At 54.4% G+C, this 21,728-nt stretch overlaps 1 protein-coding gene across 4 annotated transcripts; it reads right to left on the bottom strand.

The window, feature by feature from the left end:
* Nucleotides 1-1,257: 1,257 nt before the first annotated feature.
* LOC144490992 (thyroid receptor-interacting protein 6-like) lies at nt 1,258-21,722 on the bottom strand. 4 transcript variants are annotated; one of them, XM_078208672.1, is made up of 10 exons: nt 21,608-21,722; nt 16,279-16,436; nt 14,588-14,707; nt 13,250-14,032; nt 10,252-10,372; nt 9,411-9,580; nt 6,996-7,174; nt 3,813-3,933; nt 1,664-1,827; nt 1,258-1,342 (listed from the first exon to the last, which is right to left on the bottom strand). In XM_078208672.1, the coding sequence occupies exons 2-9, from the start codon at nt 16,378-16,380 to the stop codon at nt 1,696-1,698; spliced, it is 1,728 nt and encodes a 575-aa protein (XP_078064798.1). In that variant the 5' UTR covers nt 16,381-16,436; nt 21,608-21,722; the 3' UTR covers nt 1,258-1,342; nt 1,664-1,695. The 4 variants fall into 4 exon arrangements, with proteins under 4 accessions (XP_078064798.1, XP_078064796.1, XP_078064799.1 ...); XM_078208670.1 differs by having other exon boundaries at nt 1,258-1,827; XM_078208673.1 differs by lacking the exon at nt 21,608-21,722 and adding an exon at nt 18,556-18,856 and having other exon boundaries at nt 1,258-1,827.
* Nucleotides 21,723-21,728: the final 6 nt, after the last annotated feature.

Here is a 21,728-nt window from a genome sequence, read left to right as displayed (position 1 = left end):
TCTCTCTCTCTCTCTCCCTCCCGGTACAGGATTCTCTCTCTCTCTCTCCCTCCCGGTACAGGATTCTCTCTCTCTCTCCCGCGAGTATTCTCTCTCTCTCTCTCCCTCCCGGTACAGGATTCTCTCTCTCTCTCTCCCTCCCGGTACAGGATTTCTCTCTCTCTCTCCCTCCCTTCCCGGTACAGGATTCTCTCTCTCTCTCTCTCCCTCCCGGTACAGGATTCTCCCCTCCTCCGGTACAGGATTCTCTCTCTCCCTCCCGGTACAGGATTTCTCTCTCTCCTCCCTCCCGGTACAGGATCTCTCTCCCTCCCTCCCGGTACAGGATTTCTCTCTCTCTCCCTCCCGGTACAGGATCTCTCTCCCTCCCTCCCGGTACAGGATCTCTCTCCCTCCCTCCCGGTACAGGACTCTCTCCCTCCCTCCCGGTACAGGACTCTCTCCCTCCCTCCCGGTACAGGACTCTCTCCCTCCCTCCCGGTACAGGACTCTCTCCCTCCCTCCCGGTACAGGACTCTCTCCCTCCCTCCCGGTACAGGACTCTCTCCCTCCCTCCCGGTACAGGACTCTCTCCCTCCCTCCCGGTACAGGACTCTCTCCCTCCCTCCCGGTACAGGACTCCCCTCCCTCCCGGTACAGGACTCTCTCCCTCCCTCCCGGTACAGGACTCTCTCCCTCCCTCCCGGTACAGGACTCTCTCCCTCCCTCCCGGTACAGGACTCTCTCCCTCCCTCCCGGTACAGGACTCTCTCCCTCCCTCCCGGTACAGGACTCTCTCCCTCCCTCCCGGTACAGGACTCTCTCCCTCCCTCCCGGTACAGGACTCTCTCCCTCCCTCCCGGTACAGGACTCTCTCCCTCCCTCCCGGTACAGGACTCTCTCCCTCCCTCCCGGTACAGGACTCTCTCCCTCCCTCCCGGTACAGGACTCTCTCCCTCCCTCCCGGTACAGGACACTCTCCCTCCCTCCCGGTACAGGACTCTCTCCCTCCTTCCCGGTACAGGACTCTCTCCCTCCCTCCCGGTACAGGACTCACTCAGTCTCTCCCTCCCTCCCGGTACAGGAATCTCTCTCTCCCTCCCTCCCGGTACAGGATTCTCTCTCTCTCTCTCTCTCTCCCTCCCGGTACAGGATTCTCTCTCTCTCTCCCTCCCGGTACAGGATTCTCTCTCTCTCTCTCCCTCCCTCCCGGTACAGGACTGTCTCAGTCTCCCCCTCCCTCCCGGTACAGGAATCTCTCTCCCTCCCTCCCGGTACAGGACTCACTCAGTCTCTCCCTCCCTCCCGGTACAGGAATCTCTCTCTCCCTCCCTCCCGGTACAGGATTCTCTCTCTCTCTCTCCTCCCGGTACAGGATTCTCTCTCTCTCTCCCTCCCTCCGGTACAGGACTCACTCAGTCTCTCCCTCCCTCCCGGTACAGGAATCTCTCTCTCCCTCCCTCCTGGTACAGGATTCTCTCTCTCTCCCTCCCTCCCGGTACAGGATTCTCTCTCCCTCCTGGTACAGGATTCTCTATCTCTCCCTCCCTCCCGGTACAGGATTCTCTCTCTCTCCCTCCCTCCCGGTACAGGACTCTCTCAGTCTCCCCCTCCCTCCCGGTACAAGAATCTCTCTCTCCCTCCCTCCCGGTACAGGACTCTCTCTCTCCCTCTCCCCCCCCACCCGGCTCCGGCCGCAGACAGAGCCGAGGGCAGTCAACAGTCGGTGGTGATTTTCGCCGAGAGATCCTGGATTCTTCGCGAGCTGCAGTTCTTGCACAGGATGTGCCCGTCCAGCGGGTAGCAGCCGCACCCCTCCCCCTCTGACGACAGGATGAAGCCACAATCCTGTGGAGGTGAAAAGGACACGGGAGGAGTGGGGGGGAGGAAATGACCGGCGGACAGTCCCAAGACAGAACACACGTTCGCGTAGCGCCTCCCCCATCCTCACAGCGCCCCACCGCCGCTGAAGCCGCTTCGGAGTAATCATTCTTGTGATGCGGGAAACGGGGCAGAGATTCCCGCACAGCAAGATCCCACGGCCAGCCGTGCGATAGCTGAGAACAGGAGGAGGAGGAGGCGGCCACTCAACTAGACCATGGCTGGTATTGTAACACCACCAAAGCTCCATAATCCTTAATCACCCCACCCAACAAAAATCTATTAATCTCATCGAAACTAGAAGCAGGAGGAGGCCATTCGGCCCTTCGAGCCTGCTCCGCCATTCATTCTGATCATGGCTGATCATCAAATTCAATACCCTGATCCCCCCTCCCCCATATCCCTCGATCCCTTTAGCCCCAAGAGCGAAATCTAATTCCTTCTTGAAATCACACAATGTTTTGGCCTCAACTACTTTCTGTGCGAGTGAATTCCACACATTCACCACCCTCTGGGTGAAGAAACTTCTCCTCACCTCAGTCCCAAAAGGTTTACCCCTTATCCTCAAACTGTGACCCCTAGTTCTGGACTCCCCCCACCATCAGGAACATTCTGAATCTACCCTGTCTAATCCTGCTAGAATTTTATAAGTTTCTATGAGATCCCCCCCTCACTCTTCCAAACTCCAGTGAATATAATCCTAACCGATTTAGTCTCTCCTCATATGACAGACCTGCCGTCCCAGGAATCAGCCTGGTAAACCTTCGCTGCACTCCCTCTATAGCAAGGACATCCTTCCTCAGATCAGGAGACCAAAACGGCACACAATACTCCAGGTGTGGCCTCACCAACGCCCTGTACAATTGCAGCAAAACATCCCTATTCCTATACTCAAACCCTCCGGCTATGAAGTTTCCAACAGAACATCCCCCTCCCCCACTCTCTGGCTCCAGCCTGGACAGCACTTTCGGGAAGCGGGGAGGGGGGGATAGAGTTCCAGACTCTCACACCCCTCTGCTCCCCTCCACAGCCTTCTGCGGCAATGAATTCCACAGATTCACCACCCTCTGGCTGAAGAAATTCCTCTTCATCTCGGTTCTAAAGGGTCGTCTCTTTACTCCGAGGCTGTGCCCTTGGATCCCAGTCTCTCCGACTAATGGAAACATCTTCCCCACACCCACTCTATCTGGGCCTTTCAGTATTCTGTGAGTTTCAATGAGATTCCCCCCTCATCTTAGAATCCCTACAGCACAGAAAGAGGCCATTCGGCCCATCGAGTCTGCACCGACCACAATCCCCACCCAGGCCTTACCCCCATATCCCTACATATTTACCCACTAATCCCTCTAACCTACACATCCCAGGACACGAAGGGCTTCATCCTTCTAAACTCCATTGAATACAGGCCCAGAGTCCTCACATGCTACTCATATGTCATAGAATCATAGAATTACAGTACAGAAAGAGGCCATTCGGCCTATTGAGTCTGCACAATTCCACCCAGGCCCTATCCCCATAACCCCATGCATTTACCCTAGCTAGTCCCACTGACACTAAGGGGCAATTTACCATGGCCAATCCACCTAACCTGCACATCTTTGAACACTAAGGGGCAATTTAGCATGGCCAATCCACCTAACCTGTACATCTTTGGACTGTGGTGGAAACCGGAGCACCCGGAGGAAACCCACGCAGACACGGGGCGAATGTTCGAGCTCCACACAGACAGTGACCCAAGCTGGGAACAGAACCCGGGTCCCTGGCGCGATGAGGCAGCAGAGCTAACCACTGTGCCACCCAGCTGCCCAATTTTTCATTCCCGGGATCATTCCCGCTGGACCCCTCTCCTGTTCGTCTGTTCCAGCCCCCACCTCCATTCGATCGCCCCTTCACCGTCCACAGTCAGGGAGGTGCCTAGTCTGTGCAGCTGGAGAATAGCAGTGAACTCTTACCTCACACTTGTAACAGTTGACGTGGAAGCTGCGATCCAGGGCGACGATGCGCACAGTCTCCTCCTGCCCAGCCTCGGGCATGATCGGCTTGGCACAGACAGAGCAGCGTGGAGCGAACTTCCTGTGGGAGACACAAATCCGCAGGAATATTCAGCTGCAGGGCGACGGAGTTCAGAGAAACTTGCGGGGGCGACTCAAAACAAACAGTCAGGAATGTGAACGGGTCACAAATAAACCCGGGAGGGAGTTCAGGGGAAATCCCAGCCCGAGAGACTGTAGTGAGGGAGTGCCGCACTGTCAGAGGGTCAGTGCTGAGGGAGTGCTGCACTGTCAGAGGGTCAGTGCTGAGGGAGTGCTGCACTGTCATAGGGTCAGTGCTGAGGGAGTGCCGCACTGTCAGAGGGTCAGTGCTGAGGGAGTGCCGCACTGTCAGAGGGTCAGTGCTGAGGGAGCGCCGCACTGTCAGAGGGTCAGTGCTGAGGGAGTGCCGCACTGTCAGAGGGTCAGTGCTGAGGGAGTGCCGCACTGTCAGAGGGTCAGTGCTGAGGGAGCGTCGCACTGTCAGAGGGTCAGTGCTGAGGGAGCGTCGCACTGTCAGAGGGTCTGTGCTGAGGGAGCGTCGCACTGTCAGAGGGTCAGTACTGAGGGAGTGCCGCACTGTCAGAGGGTCAGTGCTGAGGGAGTGCCGCACTGTCAGAGGGTCAGTGTTGAGGGAGTGCCGCACTGTCAGAGGGTCTGTGCTGAGGGAGCGTCGCACTGTCAGAGGGTCTATACTGGGGGAGTGCCGCACTGTCAGAGGGTCAGTGCTGAGGGAGTGCCGCACTGTCAGAGGGTCAGTGCTGAGGGAGTGCCGCATTGTCAGAAGGTCAGTGCTGAGGGAGTGCCGCACTGTCAGAGGGTCAGTGCTGAGGGAGTGCTGCACTGTCAGAGGGTCAGTGCTGAGGGAGTGCTGCACTGTCATAGGGTCAGTGCTGAGGGAGTGCCGCACTGTCAGAGGGTCAGTGCTGAGGGAGTGCCGCACTGTCAGAGGGTCAGTGCTGAGGGAGCGCCGCACTGTCAGAGGGTCAGTGCTGAGGGAGTGCCGCACTGTCAGAGGGTCAGTGCTGAGGGAGTGCCGCACTGTCAGAGGGTCAGTGCTGAGGGAGCGTCGCACTGTCAGAGGGTCAGTGCTGAGGGAGCGTCGCACTGTCAGAGGGTCTGTGCTGAGGGAGCGTCGCACTGTCAGAGGGTCAGTACTGAGGGAGTGCCGCACTGTCAGAGGGTCAGTGCTGAGGGAGTGCCGCACTGTCAGAGGGTCAGTGTTGAGGGAGTGCCGCACTGTCAGAGGGTCTGTGCTGAGGGAGCGTCGCACTGTCAGAGGGTCTATGCTGGGGGAGTGCCGCACTGTCAGAGGGTCAGTGCTGAGGGAGTGCCGCACTGTCAGAGGGTCAGTGCTGAGGGAGTGCCGCATTGTCAGAAGGTCAGTGCTGAGGGAGTGCCGCACTGTCAGAGGGTCAGTGCTGAGGGAGTGCCACACTGTCAGAAGGTCAGTGCTGAGGGAGTGCTGCACTGTCAGAGGGTCAGTGCTGAGGGAGTGCCGCACTGTCAGAGGGTCAGTGCTGAGGGAGTGCCGCACTGTCAGAGGGTCAGTGCTGAGGGAGTGCCGCACTGTCAGGCGGTCAGTACTGAGGGAGTGCCGCACTGTCAGATGGTCAGTACTAGGGAGCACTGTCATAGAATTATAGAATCCCTAAAGTGTAGAAGGGGTCCACTTGGTCCATGGAGCCTGCACCGACCACAATCCCACCCAGGCCCCTATCCTCGTCACCACACACATCCACCCCGCCAGTCCCCCTAACACGAAGGAATAATTTAGCATGGCCAATTCACATAACCTGCACCTCTTTGGACTGTGGGAGGAAACTGGAGCACCCGGAGGAAATCCACGCAGACACGGGGAGAATGTGCAGACTCCACACAGACAGTGACCCGCGGCCGGAATTGGACCCAGGTCCTTGACACTGTGAGGCAGCAGTGCTAACCACTGTGCCATCGAGCCATCCTAAAGGACATTAGTGAACCAGATGGGTTTTTCCGACAATCGACAATGGGTCTTCAGTAATTTCTTAATTCCAGATATTTTTTATTGAATTCAAATTCCACCATCTGCTGTGGCAGGATTCGAACCCAGGTCCCCAGAACATTAGCTGGATTAATAGTCGAGTGATAATACCACTAGGCCATCGCCTCCCGCTGTCAGAGAGCCAGTATTCTATATAACCCTAGGCTGTACCTGTCCTGGGAGTGTTTGATGGGGGACAGTGTAGAGGGAGCTTTACTCTGTATCTAACCCACGTGCTGTACCTGTCCTGGGAGTGTTTGATGGGGGACAGTGTAGAGGGAGCTTTACTCTGTATCTAACCCACGTGCTGTACCTGTCCTGGGAGTGTTTGATGGGGGACAGTGTAGAAGGAGCTTTACCCTGTAAAGTTCAAAGACTATTTCCTCGGGTGGATGGAGCTATTACAAGGGGGCATAACTATAGGGTTCGTGGTGGGAGATACAGGAAGGATATCAGAGGTAGGTTCTTTACGCAGAGAGTGGTTGGGGTGTGGAATGGACTGCCTGCAGTGATAGTGGAGTCAGACACTTTAGGAACATTTAAGCGGTTATTGTAGTGTAGAGGGAGCTTTACTCTGTATCTAACCCCGTGCTGTACCTGTCCTGGGAGTGTTTGATGGGGACACTGCAGAGGGAGCTTTACTCTGTATCTAACCCCGTGCTGTACCTGTCCTGGGAGTGTTTGATGGGGACAGTGCAGAAGGAGATTTACTCTGTATCTAACCCCGTGCTGTACCTGTCCTGGGAGTGTTTGATGGGGACAGTGTAGAGGGAGTTTTACTCTGTTATCTAACCCCGTGCTGTACCTGTCCTGGGAGTGTTTGATGGGGGACAGTGTAGAGGGAGCTTTACTCTGTATCTAACCCCGTGCTGTACCTGTCCTGGGAGTGTTTGATGGGGACAGTGTAGAGGGAGCTTTACTCTGTATCTAACCCCGTGCTGTACTTGTCCTGGGAGTGTTTGATGGGGACAGTGTGGAGGGAGCTTTACTCTGTATCTAACCCCGTGCTGTACCTGTCCTGGGAGTGTTTGATGGGGGACAGTGCAGAGGGAGATTTACTGTGTGTAATGAGGCAAACTTACATGTGGAAATCCTCAATGCAATGAATCTGGCTGGTTGCGTCCACAGTGAAGGGGATCCCATCCAGACACCGGCGACACACCACACAGGTGAAGCACTGAGGGTGATAGGCACGGCCCATGGCCCGTAGAATCCTGTCCATGATGGGCTTGGAGCAGACGGAACATTGCTCCAGGGTGTTCTGTACGGGAGAAGGATTAAAACAATCAGAATAACAATTCTCACAGCAAGGCAGTGTTCGCTGGAAGGTCACAGCTCTGAGATCCTCTCACTCTCCCCACCAGCCTTGCCCAACCTACCCCCATAGAACCACAGACAACTTACTGCACAAAAAGGTGGCCATTCGGCCCGTCTTGTCCGTGCCAGCCCGAGGACACCCAGGCACCCTTTCTAATCCCACCTTCCTGCACCCGGCCCATAGCCCTGTAGCTTCCAGCACTTAAGGTGCAGATCCAGGTACTTTTTACAAAGAGTTTAGGGTCTCTCCCTCCACCACCAACTCGGGCAGCGAATTCTGGACACCCACCACCCTCTGCGTAAAAACGTTCTTCCTCGTGTCCCCTCTACACCTGCTGCCACTTATCCTGAATCTGTCCCCCCCCCCCCGGTTCTAGAATTCTCCACCAGGGGAAACACTGTTATCCTGTCCACTCCATCTCTCCCCCTCATCATCTTGTGTCCCTCAATCTGGTCACCCCTCAGCCTTCTCTGTTCCAAGGAAACTAACCCCAGCCTCTCCAATCTCTCCTCGTAGCTACACCTTTCCAGTCCCGGCAACATTCTTGGGAATCTCCTCTCTCTCCAGAGCAATTACGTCCCTCCTGTAACGTGGTGACCAGAACTGGGCACTATACTCCGGTTGTGGCCTCGCACGTGTTTTACCCCTTCCTGCAGCCACCCACTCTCGCTGGATGAAGGGACACCCACGAGTGCCCAATCGCACACAATCGTAAATCGACCACAGCTCCATGAATGGAGGAGGCCAGTCAGACAGGAACTGACTGACTGCTGAGTGAGCAAGCTCATCCTACAGCTGTGGTTGCGGCAGTAACAGTCGTGGCCTTTGGAGGGCAGCATTGGCCAGGGTTTGATATCAGGCAGTGTCTGCGCAGAGAGAAATGTGTGACCTGTCTCTGCGATCGCCCAGGGATGTCCAGTGCTGGCTCAATGAATTATTAACTCAAAGAGTGCCCTCCCGCTTCCCCTCTCACCTCAAGCCATGATCCCGCCGGAATAATAAACAACAGAAAATTGCTGGGTGGACCACCCACTGAGACGCAGGTAAGTTAAAGTTTATTTATTAGTCACAAGTCGGCTTACATCAAGACTGCAATTAAGTTACTGTGAAAATCCCCTCATTGCCACACTGAGGGAGAATTTAGCACGGCCAATGCACCCTAACCAGGACATCTTTCAGACTGTGGGAGGAAACCGGAGCACCCGGAGGAAACGCACACAGACACGGGGAGAACGTGCAGACTCCGCACAGACAGTGACCCAAGCCGGGAATCGAACCCACGCATTGTAACTGCTTGCATTCTCGGTGCATTGTAACGCCCCCAGTGCTCCGTGCATCGTAACTTACTGCATGCTACATGCATTGTCAATAGCAACAAACTTACATGCATCGTAACTAGGCGTGCTATACGCATCGTAACTGGGTGTGCTATACACATCGTAACTGGGTGTGCTATACACATCGTAACTGGGTGTGCTATACACATCGTAACTGGGTGTGCTATACACATCGTAACTGGGTGTGCTATACACATCGTAACTGGGTGTGCTATACACATCGTAACTGGGTGTGCTGTACGCATCGTAAATGGGCGCGCTGTACGCATCGTAACTGGGTGTGCTGTACACATCGTAACTGGGTGTGCTATACACATCGTAACTGGGTGTGCTGTACACATCGTAACTGGGCGTGCTGTATGCATCGTAACTGGGTGTGCTGTACGCATCGTAACTGGGTGTGCTATACGCATCGTAATTGGGTGTGCTGTACACATCGTAACTGGGCGTGCTGTATGCATCGTAACTGGGTGTGCTATACGCATCGTAACTGGGTGTGCTATACGCACCGTAACAGGGTGTGCTATACGCATCGTAACTGGGTGTGCTATACACATCGTAACTGGGTGTGCTGTACGCATCGTAACCAGTTGCGCGTTATGCATAGATGTGCTGGTTAGGTACATTGGCCATACTAAATTCTCCCTCAGCGTTCCTCAAACAGGAGTGTGGCGACAAGGGGATTTCCACAGTGACTTCATTGCGGTGTTAATGTAAGCCAACTTGTGACACTAATAAATAAACTTTATCGTATGGACTGTGCATGTTAAGTGACCATGGGCACTGGGTGTGCTGTAAGTGGCCACGTGCTACCACTGTGTAACCAGCTGTGCGCTACTCACAATGTAACAGGACTCGCAGTATGATTTCTTGTCGATGGCATAGAAAGGTTGGCCCCGCAGTCGGCAGCGACAGGTCATGCAGGTGAAACACTCGACGTGGAAGACTTGGTCCATGGCAATACAGCCCGTGCCGTCTCCAACCACGTTCTCCCCACACCGAGCACAGCGTCCTGGCAACGAGAACCATCACCACGGCTCAGAACACCCAACAACACAGTGAGTCACTCACAATCACTGATCCCCGAGGATCAACGGGCCGGTGTTAGTAACTCCCCCTCACCTCTGACCCGCTGTGGTCAGTAAATATCCCAGCCACGCCTGTGAGATCCTGGTGGTTAGACACTGGCTCCGAACCAGTCAAACCTGAGCTTTAACCACTGGTTTGTGCAGTGAAACCATCTCAGCAACAGGGCAACCACCTCACAGCACAAGAGGAGGCCACTTGATCCATTGTGCCCCATGCTGGCTCTTTAAGAGTTAGTTTCCATTCCCCCTGGCTCTTTTCCCACAGACCTGAGATATTCCTCTTCCTGTTCATCCTGTTCCGGGTGAATCTGCTTCCGCCACCCTTTCTGTGTCCCCTCTTGTTTCCCACCCACCTGCCACTGGGGAACACTTTCTCCTTATTAACTCCCATGCCCTGCGATCGGACAGCCAGTGATATGAACCCAGCCCTCCCAGCACGTCCCTCCACCTCGGTGACCGAGTGCAGGGATTTTAAACTCCGCTCTGTGTTACAGACGACCCCCTTTGTACGCCGCTCCCCTCCCTCTCCTCTCCCACTCCCTCCCGGTGCCTCCCCCTCCATCCCCCACTCCCTTCCCCCTCGGGGAACACTCACCGAAATACTCCTCGGACGGTGGGTTGTTCATGTCATGGACCAGTTTCTTGGTGATCCGGTCAAGCTCGTCCTCTGGCCTGCTGGCTTGCGCCGGCCCCCCCGCGGGAGGCCCGTAATGGGGCTGGAGACACAGAGGAGAGAGCGTACGAGCGTGAATCGCTTTGCGATCAGCGTCCGCAATCTTAAAAACCCACTGAACCACATCCCAGCATTTCACCGTCTGACACAGACCCTACTCCTCGACTTTAAACTTTACCTCCCGCCTCCCCACCTTCTGGCAAGATTTCCCGATTCCTCCTCCCCCGCCATCTACACAACAGATCACTCAATTCCATCCTAGAACATAGAACAGTACAGCACAGAACAGGCCCTTCGGCCCATGATGTTGTGCCGAGCTTTATCTGAAACCAAGATCAAGCTATCCCACTCCCTATCATCCTGGTGTGCTCCATGTGCCTATCCAATAACCGCTTAAACGTTCCTAAAGTGTCTGACTCCACTATCACTGCAGGCAGTCCATTCCACACCCCAACCACTCTCTACGTAAAGAACCTACCTCTGATATCCTTCCTATATCTCCCACCACGAACCCTATAGTTATGCCCCCTTGTAATAGCTCCATCCATCTGAGGAAATAGTCTTTGAACGTTCACTCTATCTATCCCCTTCATCATTTTATAAACCTCTATTAAGTCTCCCCTCAGCCTCCTCCGCTCCAGAGAGAACAGCCCTAGCTCCCTCAACCTTTCCTCATAAGACCTACCCTCCAAACCAGGCAGCATCCTGATAAATCTCCTCTGCGCTCTTTCCAGCGCTTCCACATCCTTCTTATAGTGAGGTGACCAGAACTGCACACAATATTCCAAATGTGGTCTCACCAAGGTCTTGTACAGTTGCAGCATAACCCCACGGCTCTTAAACTCCAACCCCCAGTTAATAAAAGCTAACACACTATAGGCCTTCTTCACAGCTCTATCCACTTGAGTGGCAACCTTTAGAGATCTGTGGATAGGGACCCCAAGATCTCTCTGTTCCTCCACAGTCTTCAGAACCCTACCTTTGACCCTGTAATCCACATTTAAATTAGTCCTACCAAAATGAATCACCTCACATTTATCAGGGTTAAACTCCATTTGCCATTTTTCAGACCAGCTTTGCATCCTATCTATGTCTCTTTGCAGCCTACAACAGCCCTCCACCTCATCCACTACTCCACCAATCTTGGTGTCATCAGCAAATTTACTGATCCACCCTTCAGCCCCCTCCTCTAAGTCATTAATAAAAATCACAAAGAGCAGAGGACCAAGCACTGATCCCTGCGGCACTCCGCTAGCAACCTGCCTCCAATCCGAAAATTTTCCATCTGGAACTCCCCCCATCCTCATCGGGGGAGTTCCAGAATCCCGGCGGCACGGTGACGCCTCACAGAACCAGGGACCCGGTGGCACAGTGGTGCCTCCCACAGCTGCCTCACAGCGCCAGGGACCTGGGGACCTGGGTTCGATTCCCAGCTTGGGCCACTGCCTGTGTGACGTCTGCACCTTCTCCCCCTGTCTGCGTGGGTTTCCTCCGGGTGCTCCGGTTTCCTCTCTCAGTCCAAAGATGTGTAGGTTAGGTGGATTGGCCGTGCTAAATCGCTCCTTAATGTCAGGAGGATTAGCTAAATTAAAGTGAAGTTTATTTATTAGTCACAAGTAGGCTTACATTAACACAGCAATGAAGTTGCTGTGAAAATCTCCTAGTCGCCACTCTCCGGCGCCTGTTCGGGTAACACTGAGGGAGAATTTAACACGGCCAATGCAGTTCTGAAATCTGTCCTGTACTGAAACTTTCCGTCCCTCTCCTCCTCCTCGTAGATGCTGCATGAAACCTATCACCCCTTTTTCGCCTGTCCCTAGTTTCCCCTGACGTGACCGGGTGCTGAATTTGGTTTGATAATCGCTCCTGTGAGGAACCTTGGAGAGAGTTTTATTGGGTAAAAGGCGTCACACAAATGCAAGATGACATTGTGCAGTGAGTGGCCCTTATCGTACATAGAAGCATAGAAGATAGGAGGAGGCCATTCGGCCCTTCGAGCCTGCTCCGCCATTCATCACCATCATGGCTGATCATCCAACTCAATAGCCTCATCCTGCTTTCCCCCCATAACCTTTGATCCCGTTTGCCCCCAAGTGCTATATCCAGCCGCCTCTTCAATACATTCAATGTTTTGGCATCAACTACTTCCTGTGGTAATGAATTCCACAGGCTCACCACTCTCTGGGTGAAGAAATGTCTCCTCACCTCCGTCCTAAATGGTCTACCCCGAATCCTCAGACTGTGACCCCTGGTTCTGGACTCCCCCCAACCATTGGGAACATCCTCCCTGCATCTACCCTGTCTAGTCCTGTTAGAATTTTATAAGTCTCTCTGAGATCCCCCCTCATTCGTCTGAACTCCAGTGAAAACAATCCTAACCGAGTCAATCTCTCCTCACACATCGGTCCCACCATCCCCGGAATCAGCCTGGTAAACCTTCGCTGCACTCCCTCCAGAGCAAGAACATCCTTCCTCAGAAAAGGAGACCAAAACTGCACACAATATTCCAGGTGTGGCCTCACCAAGGCCCTGTATAATTGCAACAACACATCCCTGCTCCTGTACTCGAAACCTCTCGCAATGAAGGCCAACATACCATTTGCCTTCTTTACCGCCTGCTGCACCTGCATGCTCACCTTCAGCGACTGATGCACAAGGACACCCAGGTCCCTCTGCACACTCCCCTCTCCCAATTTACAGCCATTCAGGTAGTAATCTGCCGCCTTGTTTTTGCTTCCAAAGTGAATAACCTCACATTTATCCAAATCATACTGCATCTGCCATTGATTTGCCCACTCACCCAACCTGTACAGATCATTCTGAAGGATCTCTGTGTCCTTGTCACAGTTCACCCTCCCACCCAACTTGGTATCACCTGCAAACTTTGAGATGTTACATTTTGTTCCCTCGTCCAAATTACCTTTGTGAGGTGACTGGCGGTGGTTGGCGGGGGTGGTGGCGGAGGGGGCAGTTCCTCGCTGTAACCACTCTTCTTGGGGCCAAATGGCTGGTACTGGCCTGGCTGCTTGGACCCACCGCCGTAGAAGACGAGCTCCGGCCTCCTGGCGTTCCCGTACATCCCCTCGGGGTTGTAGGGGGCGTCCGGGAGGCCTGGGGGCCCTCCGGCGAAGTGGGCGGGCGGATACCAGTTTGGAGAGGCCGGGGCTGGTTCTGGGGCCGGAGGGACCGAGGCGTAGGATGGCTCGGGGTACCTGTGCTGTGGGGCTCGGTAGGCCGGCTCTGGGTGCTGGTGGAGGTAGGCCGAGGAGGCCTGTCGGGGTGGAGGAGGCCCGTAAGCCTGCTCGGCCTGGCGACCGGGCTGGGTGTAACTCGGCACCGGCTGGGCCACTTTGACTTGCACGTTGAAGGCCGGGCCAGCGGACGTCGAGGCCGTGGTGTAGGAGGCGGCCACGGGCTGAGGGTACGACCTTGGAACAGAGGCGGAGGTGTAGGCCGTGGGCTGGGCTGACGGAGCAGTGTAGGCCCCGGGATGGGCCGCGCTGCTATAGGCCGGAGGGTGGGAGGCGTTGCTGTAGGCAACGGGCCTGGTGGTGGAGAAGGCCTCAGGCTGGCCTGGTGCCTTTGTCGCCATGGTGACAGATGGCTGAGCCATGGGTTTGTAGGCAGGCAGTTGTTTGGCTGGAATGTTAGCCGGTTGGGAATGGTAAGAGGAGACGCCCGGAGAGTTGCCGCTGTCGTAATTCTGCAAAAGAGAGAAAAAGGTTACGGAGCTGCTGGCTGGAGAAGGATTATTACATTCCAGTTAGAGAGTAATATCGCGTAATTCTAGAATCGCAGCTACCCTGTGACCCCCAGTGACCCTGTGACCCCCCCAGCGACCCTGCTGACCCCGACCTCCGTTGTAGAAAATCATAGAAGCCCTATAGTGCAGGAGGAGGCCATTCAGCCCATCGAGTCTGCAACGACAACAATCCCACCCACGCCCTATCCCCGTAGCCCCACATATTTACCCCACTTATCCCTTCAACCGACGCATCCCGGGACACTAAGGGGCAATTTAGCATGATCAACGCACCCTAACCCGCACACCTTTGGAGTGTGGGAGGAAACCGGAGCACCCGGAGGAAACCCACGCAGACACGGGGGGAACGTGCAAATTCCGCACAGACAGTGACCCAAGCCAGGAATCGAACCCAGGTCCCTGGCGCTGTGAGACAGCAGTGCTAACCCACTGTGCCACTGTGCCCAGTTGACCCTGTGACGCAGCAGCCTGGGGTGGCAGCCTCTGCCCTCTCACCTGTCTTGGTCGGGGGTGGAAGGGCGAGTTGTTCTCCATGTCAGCCAGCATGCTGGTCAGAGAGTCGATCTCAGCGTCGATGCTCGAGGGGCGATTCACAGGCTTCTCCAAGGGCCTCATCTGTGAAACAAAAGAAGATTTCGGACATGGCTCACGGTGCGTGGAGCTGGGGTGGGGTGGGGTGGTGAATCGGCCTGGTCAGACCAGCAGGCCTCACTTCCAATTCAAACCCAACCTTCAGTCTCTGCTCTACCCTAAGCATATCCGGCAGCTCCTCAGTGCCTCTGTGACCGTTTCCCCTGCCGTTCCGCGCCACCTACTGCCCCCTGCCCGACACCCACTGCCCCCTCCACCATCCACTGCCCCCCTCCAACACCCACTGCCCCCCCGCGATGCAGTGAGCGTGGATCATCTTAATGAGAATAAATGTGAGGTTATCCCCTTTGATAGCAATAATAGGAAGGCAGATTATTATTTGAATGGGTGTAAATTGAGAGAAGTGGATACTCAGCGAGACCTTGGAGTCCTCATGCATCAGTCGCTGAAAGTAAGCGCGCAGCAGTAAAGGCGGCAAATGGTATGTTGGCCTTCATAGCGAGAGGATTTGGGTTTAGGAATAGGGATGTTTAGCTGCTATTGTACAGGGCATTGGTGAGGCCACACCTGGAGTATTGTGTGCAGTTTTGGTGTCCTTATCTGAGGAAGGATGTCCTTGCTATAGAGGGAGGGCAGCGAAGGTTTATCAGGCTGGCTCCTGGGGTGGCAGGTCTGTCATATGAGGAGAGACTAAGTGGGTTAGGATTATATTCATTGGAGTTCAGAAGAGTGAGAGGGGATCTCATAGAAACTTATAAAATTCAAAGGGTGGATTCAGAAAGAATATTCCCGATGGTGGGGGGGAGTCCAGAACTAGGGGTCACAGTTTGAGGGTGAGGGGTAAACCTTTTAGGACTAAGGTGAGGAGAAGTTTCTTCACCCAGAGGGTGGTGAATGTGTGGAATTCACTCCCACAGAAAGTAGTTGAGGCCAAAACGTTGTGTGATTTCAAGAAGGAATTAGATATAGTTCTTGGGGCTGAAGGGATCGAGGGATATGGGGGGGAAGGGATCAGGATATTGAATTTGATGATCAGCCATGATCAAAATGAATGGCGGAGCAGGCTGGAAGGGCCGAATGGCCTCCTCCTGCTTCTAGTTTCTATGAATCTAAGAAAAGAGGAGTGCGTGACCACCGAGGCGCACCATTCAATAATACCCTTGATGACAGATACGCCAATCCTCGAGTCCCTCAATTCCCTTAAGATTTTAAAGGAATTGAAAGGCAGAACAGATCGAGGGGCTGAATGGCCTCCTCCTGGGTCCACAATCATCTGTTCGTGTCACTGGGATTTCTTAGCTTGAAGGAAATCAGTTCTTTTATTGGCAATCATAAACATATAGCTGATATTATTAGGGAAGGAGATCATTTTAAAATATTGCGTGACTAATATTTGATAATACAACACGGACGGCCAGTTTGATCTCCCTGCCGTGTTTATTCGGAGCAGATAGTGCCTGGACATCTTCACTTCCGCAATAACATGGTCCTGCACTCCACGCGACCCCCACCCGCAACCCCCAGGAACAAACTGTCAGATGCCGCTCCAGGCTGGGAGGTGACTGCGTGCACCCGGCTTCCCGCTACATTCTCACCTGCGTCTGGTGGGGGACCTGAGGCTGAGCCTGGCTCCAGGACACGGGGTTCCTCTCCTCTCTCCCTCCTGGCCCCGAGGGGTAGCGATGCTCTGTGGACATGGCCGTCAAGGGCTGGAATGATCTGGGAACCTCGGCGGAGCTCTGCGAAACTAGTCCTGCCAAAAACGACAAGCAGCGTGGTTACAGGAGCTTTGCTTGTAGGTGGAGTGTGTGTGAGCACACGTGTGTGTGTGTGTGTGTGCGCGCGCACATGTGCACGCATGAGTGTGTACTCACGAGTGTTTGTGTGTGCACATATGTGTGCGTGTCTGTGCCAAGTGCATGCACGAGTGTGTGTGTGTCTCTTCTTTAAATCATGGGATACGGGCGTCGCTGGACTGGGCCCAACATTTATTGACCATCCCAATTGCCCCTTGAACTGAGTGTCTCGCTCGGCCATTTCAGAGGTCATTTAAGAGTCAACCACATTGCTGTGGCTCTGGAGTCACACGTAGACCAGACCAGGTGAGGACGGCAGATTCCCTTCCCGAAAGGAATGAATGAATTTTTCCAACAATCATTGATAAGTGTAATGGTGACCATGAAACTTTTAATTCCAGATTTTTATTCAATTCAAATTTCGCCACTTGCTGTGGGATATTAAAGGTAGGCGGTGGCATAATGGTACTTTCACTGGGCTAGTAACCCACAGAGCCAGGGTAATGCCCTGGGGGACCTGAGTTCGAATCTCGCCACGGGAGATGGTGGAATTTGAATTCAATAAAAATCTTGAATTAAGAATCTACTGATGACCCAATGTCGATTGTCGGAAAAACCCTTCTGGTTCACTCACGTTTTTTAGGGAAGGAAATCTGGTCTGGCCTACATGAGACACAAGTGCGTGTTTCTCTCGACAGCTGCTGTTGTAATGTAGGAAATGTGAACTGTGCACAGCAAGCACCACAAACAACAATGTGATCATCACTGTATTGAGGATGCTCATTGAGATATTGGCCAGAATGCCTGAGAGAACTGAGGACTCTCCACGCTAACAGGAAAGGGCAGACAGATCCTCAAAAAAATATCCTCAAAAAAAGAAAAACAGCACTTCTGACAGTGCGGCGCTCCCTCAGTACCGACCCTCTGACAGTGCGGCACTCCCTCAGCACTGACCCTCTGACAGTGCGGCACTCCCTCAGCACTGACCCTCTGACAGTGCGGCACTCCCTCAGCACTGACCCTCTGACAGTGCGGCACTCCCTCAGCACTGACCCTCTGACAGTGCGGCACTCCCTCAGCACTGACCCTCTGACAGTGCGGCACTCCCTCAGCACTGACCCTCTGACAGTGCGGCACTCCCTCAGTACCGACCCTCTGACAGTGCGGCACTCCCTCAGCACTGACCCTCTGACAGTGCGGCACTCCCTCAGCACTGACCCTCTGACAGTGCGGCACTCCCTCAGCACTGACCCTCTGACAGTGCGGCACTCCCTCAGCACTGACCCTCTGACAGTGCAGCACTCCCTCAGCACTGACCCTCTGACAGTGCGGCACTCCCTCAGCACTGACCCTCTGACAGTGCGGCACTCCCTCAGTACCGACCCTCTGACAGTGCGGCACTCCCTCAGCACTGACCCTCTGACAGTGCGGCACTCCCTCAGCACTGACCCTCCGACAGTGTGGCACTCCCTCAGCACTGACTCTCTGACAGTGCGGCACTCCCTCAGCACTGACCCTCTGACAGTGCGGCACTCCCTCAGCACTGACCCTCCGACAGTGCGGCACTCCCTCAGCACTGACCCTCCGACAGTGTGGCACTCCCTCAGCACTGACTCTCTGACAGTGCGGCACTCCCTCAGTACTGGCCCTCTGACAGTGCAGCACTCCCTCAGCACTGACCCTCCGACAGTGCGGCACTCCCTCAGCACTGACCCTCTGACATTGTGGCACTCCCTCAGTACTGATCCTCTGACAGAGCAGCACTCCCTCAGCACTGACCCTCCGACAGTGCGGCACTCCCTCAGCACTGACCCTCCGACAGTGCAGCACTCCCTCGGCACTGACCCTCCGACAGTGCGGCACTCCCTCAGCACTGACCCTCTGACAGTGCAGCACTCCCTCAGTACTGCCCCTCTGACAGTGCGGCACTCCCTCAGCACTGACCCTCTGACAGTGTGGCACTGCCTCAGCACTGACCCTCTGACAGTGCTGCACTCCCTCAGCACTGACCCTCTGACAGTGTGGCACTGCCTCAGCACTGACCCTCTGACAGTGCTGCACTCCCTCAGCACTGACCCTCTGACAGTGCGGCACTCCCTCAGCACTGACCCTCTGACAGTGCGGCACTCCCTCAGCACTGCCAAGGGGTGTGAGAGTCCGGTGAAGTGTTCTCGTTTCTGGAGGGGAACTTGGTCCCACAACCTTCAGTCTGCAAGGTACGAGAGGGCCACCAACTCTGTCTTGGTCTCGTAAATATTCACCATCTCGATTCCAGAAGATGTGGTAGGTTTCCTCCCCAGTGCCCATGGGAGGAGGAAGCGGAGCTGGGGGCTCGATCACCATGTCTGGCAGCAGCCCCTCCTGATGCACTCTGAGCGCAGACTGACGGAGGCCATGGCTGCTCTCACAGGGCGTTACTGCTGTTACCATTCCTTCAGAGTTTGTATGCCCTTGTAAGGAAAGTGATTTCTTTAGCAGAAGAGGAATTCTGCAGGCATGGCATGAAGATTAACCCACTCACAACCAAACTGAAATCTGAAGGCCAGCAGCACCCAATGTCGCCATGCTCGGGCTGGCTAACCTCAGCCAGGGTTCGAGTTAATTCATAGAATCCCTGCAGTGCTGGAGGAGGCCACTTGGCCCATCGAGTCTGCACCGACTCTCTGACAGGGTATCCTACCCAGACCCTATCCCCATAACCCCACACATTTCATCCCCCTAATTTACATATCTTTAGACTCTTGAAGGGCAATTTAGCATGGCCAATCCACCTAACCTGCACATCTTTGGACACCAAGGTATAATTTAGCATGGCCAATCCACCTAACCTGCAGATCTTTGGACACTAAGGGACAATTTAGCATGGCCAATCCACCTAACCTGCACATCTTTGGACACCAAGGTATAATTTAGCATGGCCAATCCACCTAACCTGCAGATCTTTGGACACTCAGGGGCAATTTAGCATGGCCAATCCACCTAACCTGCAGATCTTTGGACACTCAGGGGCAACTTAGCATGGCCAATCCACCTAACCTGCACATCTTTGGACACTAAGGGGCAATTTAGCATGGCCAATCCACCTAACCTACACATCTTTGGACACTAAGGAGCAATCTAGCATTTGATTTGATAAGATTTGATTTATTGTCACATGTATCAGCATACAGTGAAAAGTATTGTTTCTTACGCGCTATACAGACAAAGCATACCACCTAACCTGCACATCTTTGGACACTAAGAGGCAAATTTACCATGGCCAATCCCCCTGACCTCCACATCTTTGGACAGTAAAGGACAATTTATCATGGCCAATCCCCCTAACCTACACATCTTTGGAGTGTGGGAGGAAACCAGAGCACCCAGAGGAAACCCACACAGACACAGGAGAACGTGCAGACTCCACACAGACAGTGACCCAAGGCCAGGAATTGAACCCAGGTCCTTGGCACTGTGAAGCAGCAGTGCTAACCACTGTGCCACTCATTATTCCCAACTCATTAGCTCGCTGTTTCCCAGCAAGGCGGGGGGGAGTCTGTCAGCCAATGTACTTCTCCCCCAATCACAATCCAGTGACTCCAAGGTATAAGAGCTGGAATTCGGCAGGGTCCGGGGCTTTCGGACAACAGGAGGCAAATCTTTCACCCCAAGATCTCTGACTGTCTCAAACACTCCAAACTAAACCGTGGCAGCAGGACATGTCCCAAAACTGAGGAGAGGGAAACTCAGGACCGGTGTTGGCATAGTCCTACACACAGACTCACACAGAAGACAGACATGCACAAAATACGCAGGCGGACAGAGAGGCGGACTGACCCACAGGAGACAGACACCACACCCCCCACCCTCCGGGAGTCGGACACACCCCCCTGGGGGGACGGACAGACTCACTGAGATGGACACACACACACACAGCAACATTTGAGTGATGTAAAAGATCAGTGGTTAGCACTGCTGCCTCACAGCGCCAGGGGCCCAGGTTCAATTCCAGCCTCGGGTCACTGCACGGGAGTCTGCAGGTTCTCCCTGTATCTGCGTGGGTTTCCTCCGGGTGCTCCGGTTTCCTCCCACAGTCCGAAGATGTGTGGGTTAGGTGGATTGGCCGTGCTAAATTGCCATTTAGTGTTAGGGGGACTAGCTAAAGTAAATGTACGGGGTTATGGGGGATAGGGCCTGGGTGGAATTGTGGTCGGTGCAGATTCGATGGGCTGAATGGCCTCCTTTTGCACTGCAGGGATTCTATGATTCTAGAAGAGGGGAAGTAGCTCCCCCGAGTGTCCTGGGGCCAACATTCACCCCTCACCCAACTCCTTAAAAACACGACCTGGTCATTATCGCCAAGCTGTTCATGGGATCTTGCTGTGTGAAAACTGCCTGCTGTCACAACAGTGACTACACTTCAAAAAGTACTTCAGTGGCTGAAAAGTGTTTTGGGATGGCCCCAGGTTGGGAAAGGTACCGTCATGGGTGGCACAGTGGGTTAGCGCTGCTGCCTCACAGCGCCAGGGACCCGGGTTCGATTCCCGGCTTGGGTCACTGTCTGTGCGGAGTCTGCACGTTCTCCCCGTGTCTGCGTGGGTTTCCTCCGGGTGCTCCGGTTTCCTCCCACAGTCCGAAAGACGTGCTGGTTAGGGTGGATTGGCTGTGCTAAATTCTCCCTCGGTGTTACCCCGAACAGGCGCCGGAGTGTGGCAACAAGGGGATTTTCACAGTAACTTCATTGCAATGTTAATGTAAGCCGACATGTGACTCTAATAAATAAACTTTAAGCTTAAAATGCAAGTCAATTTTGTTTTCTATTCTGTTGGAGACAGAGCGCTGGAGCAAGATCAGAGAACAGCAAGAGTCTGCCACTCCCTAACCGTTCAGTGAGCAACCTGTTCACTCCTCGAGCTGCTTTCCGTTACCCACCCCTCTCATACCCCACATGACTGCAGCAGTTGAAGAAGGCAGCTCACCATCACCTTCCCAGAGGGGTAAACGATGGGTAATGCCACGCAAAATCCATGGATGAAGAGAGAGAGAGAGGCACAGACTGATCCCACAGCCGCCCTCGAAGGGTTTGCCAAATTCCTTCCGGTCCGACCCGTGGACCCCAGTTACCGCAGCGCGTGCCCGCCCTGGGTACCTGGTTGAGGCGCTGTGTAACGCGGCGGTGCTCCCGCACTCAGTCCTCCGTTTTGCTCGGGGTTTGAAGGCGGGGGCGAATTTCTGCGGCTGCCGGTAGGCAGTGGGTGAGGTGAGCGAGG

This window comes from Mustelus asterias, unplaced genomic scaffold, assembly GCF_964213995.1.
Source record: "Mustelus asterias unplaced genomic scaffold, sMusAst1.hap1.1 HAP1_SCAFFOLD_4177, whole genome shotgun sequence".
In the NCBI taxonomy this organism is placed as follows: Eukaryota; Metazoa; Chordata; class Chondrichthyes; order Carcharhiniformes; family Triakidae; genus Mustelus; species Mustelus asterias.
This window is presented reverse-complemented; position numbering and strand designations above follow the sequence as displayed.

What these genes read in the sequence shown, in the direction of transcription:
- LOC144490992 (XM_078208670.1), bottom strand. Translation starts at nt 16,380, where the DNA reads ATGTCCACAGAGCATCGCTACCCCTCGGGGCCAGGAGGGAGAGAGGAG. An exon ending in ACCGTCCGAGGAGTATTTCG is followed by an intron (nt 9,581 to 10,251) that starts GTGAGTGTTCCC and finishes TCTCGTTGCCAG; the next exon opens with GACGCTGTGCTCGGTGTGGG. An exon ending in ACTGCGAGTCCTGTTACATT is followed by an intron (nt 7,175 to 9,410) that starts GTGAGTAGCGCA and finishes TCTCCCGTACAG; the next exon opens with AACACCCTGGAGCAATGTTC.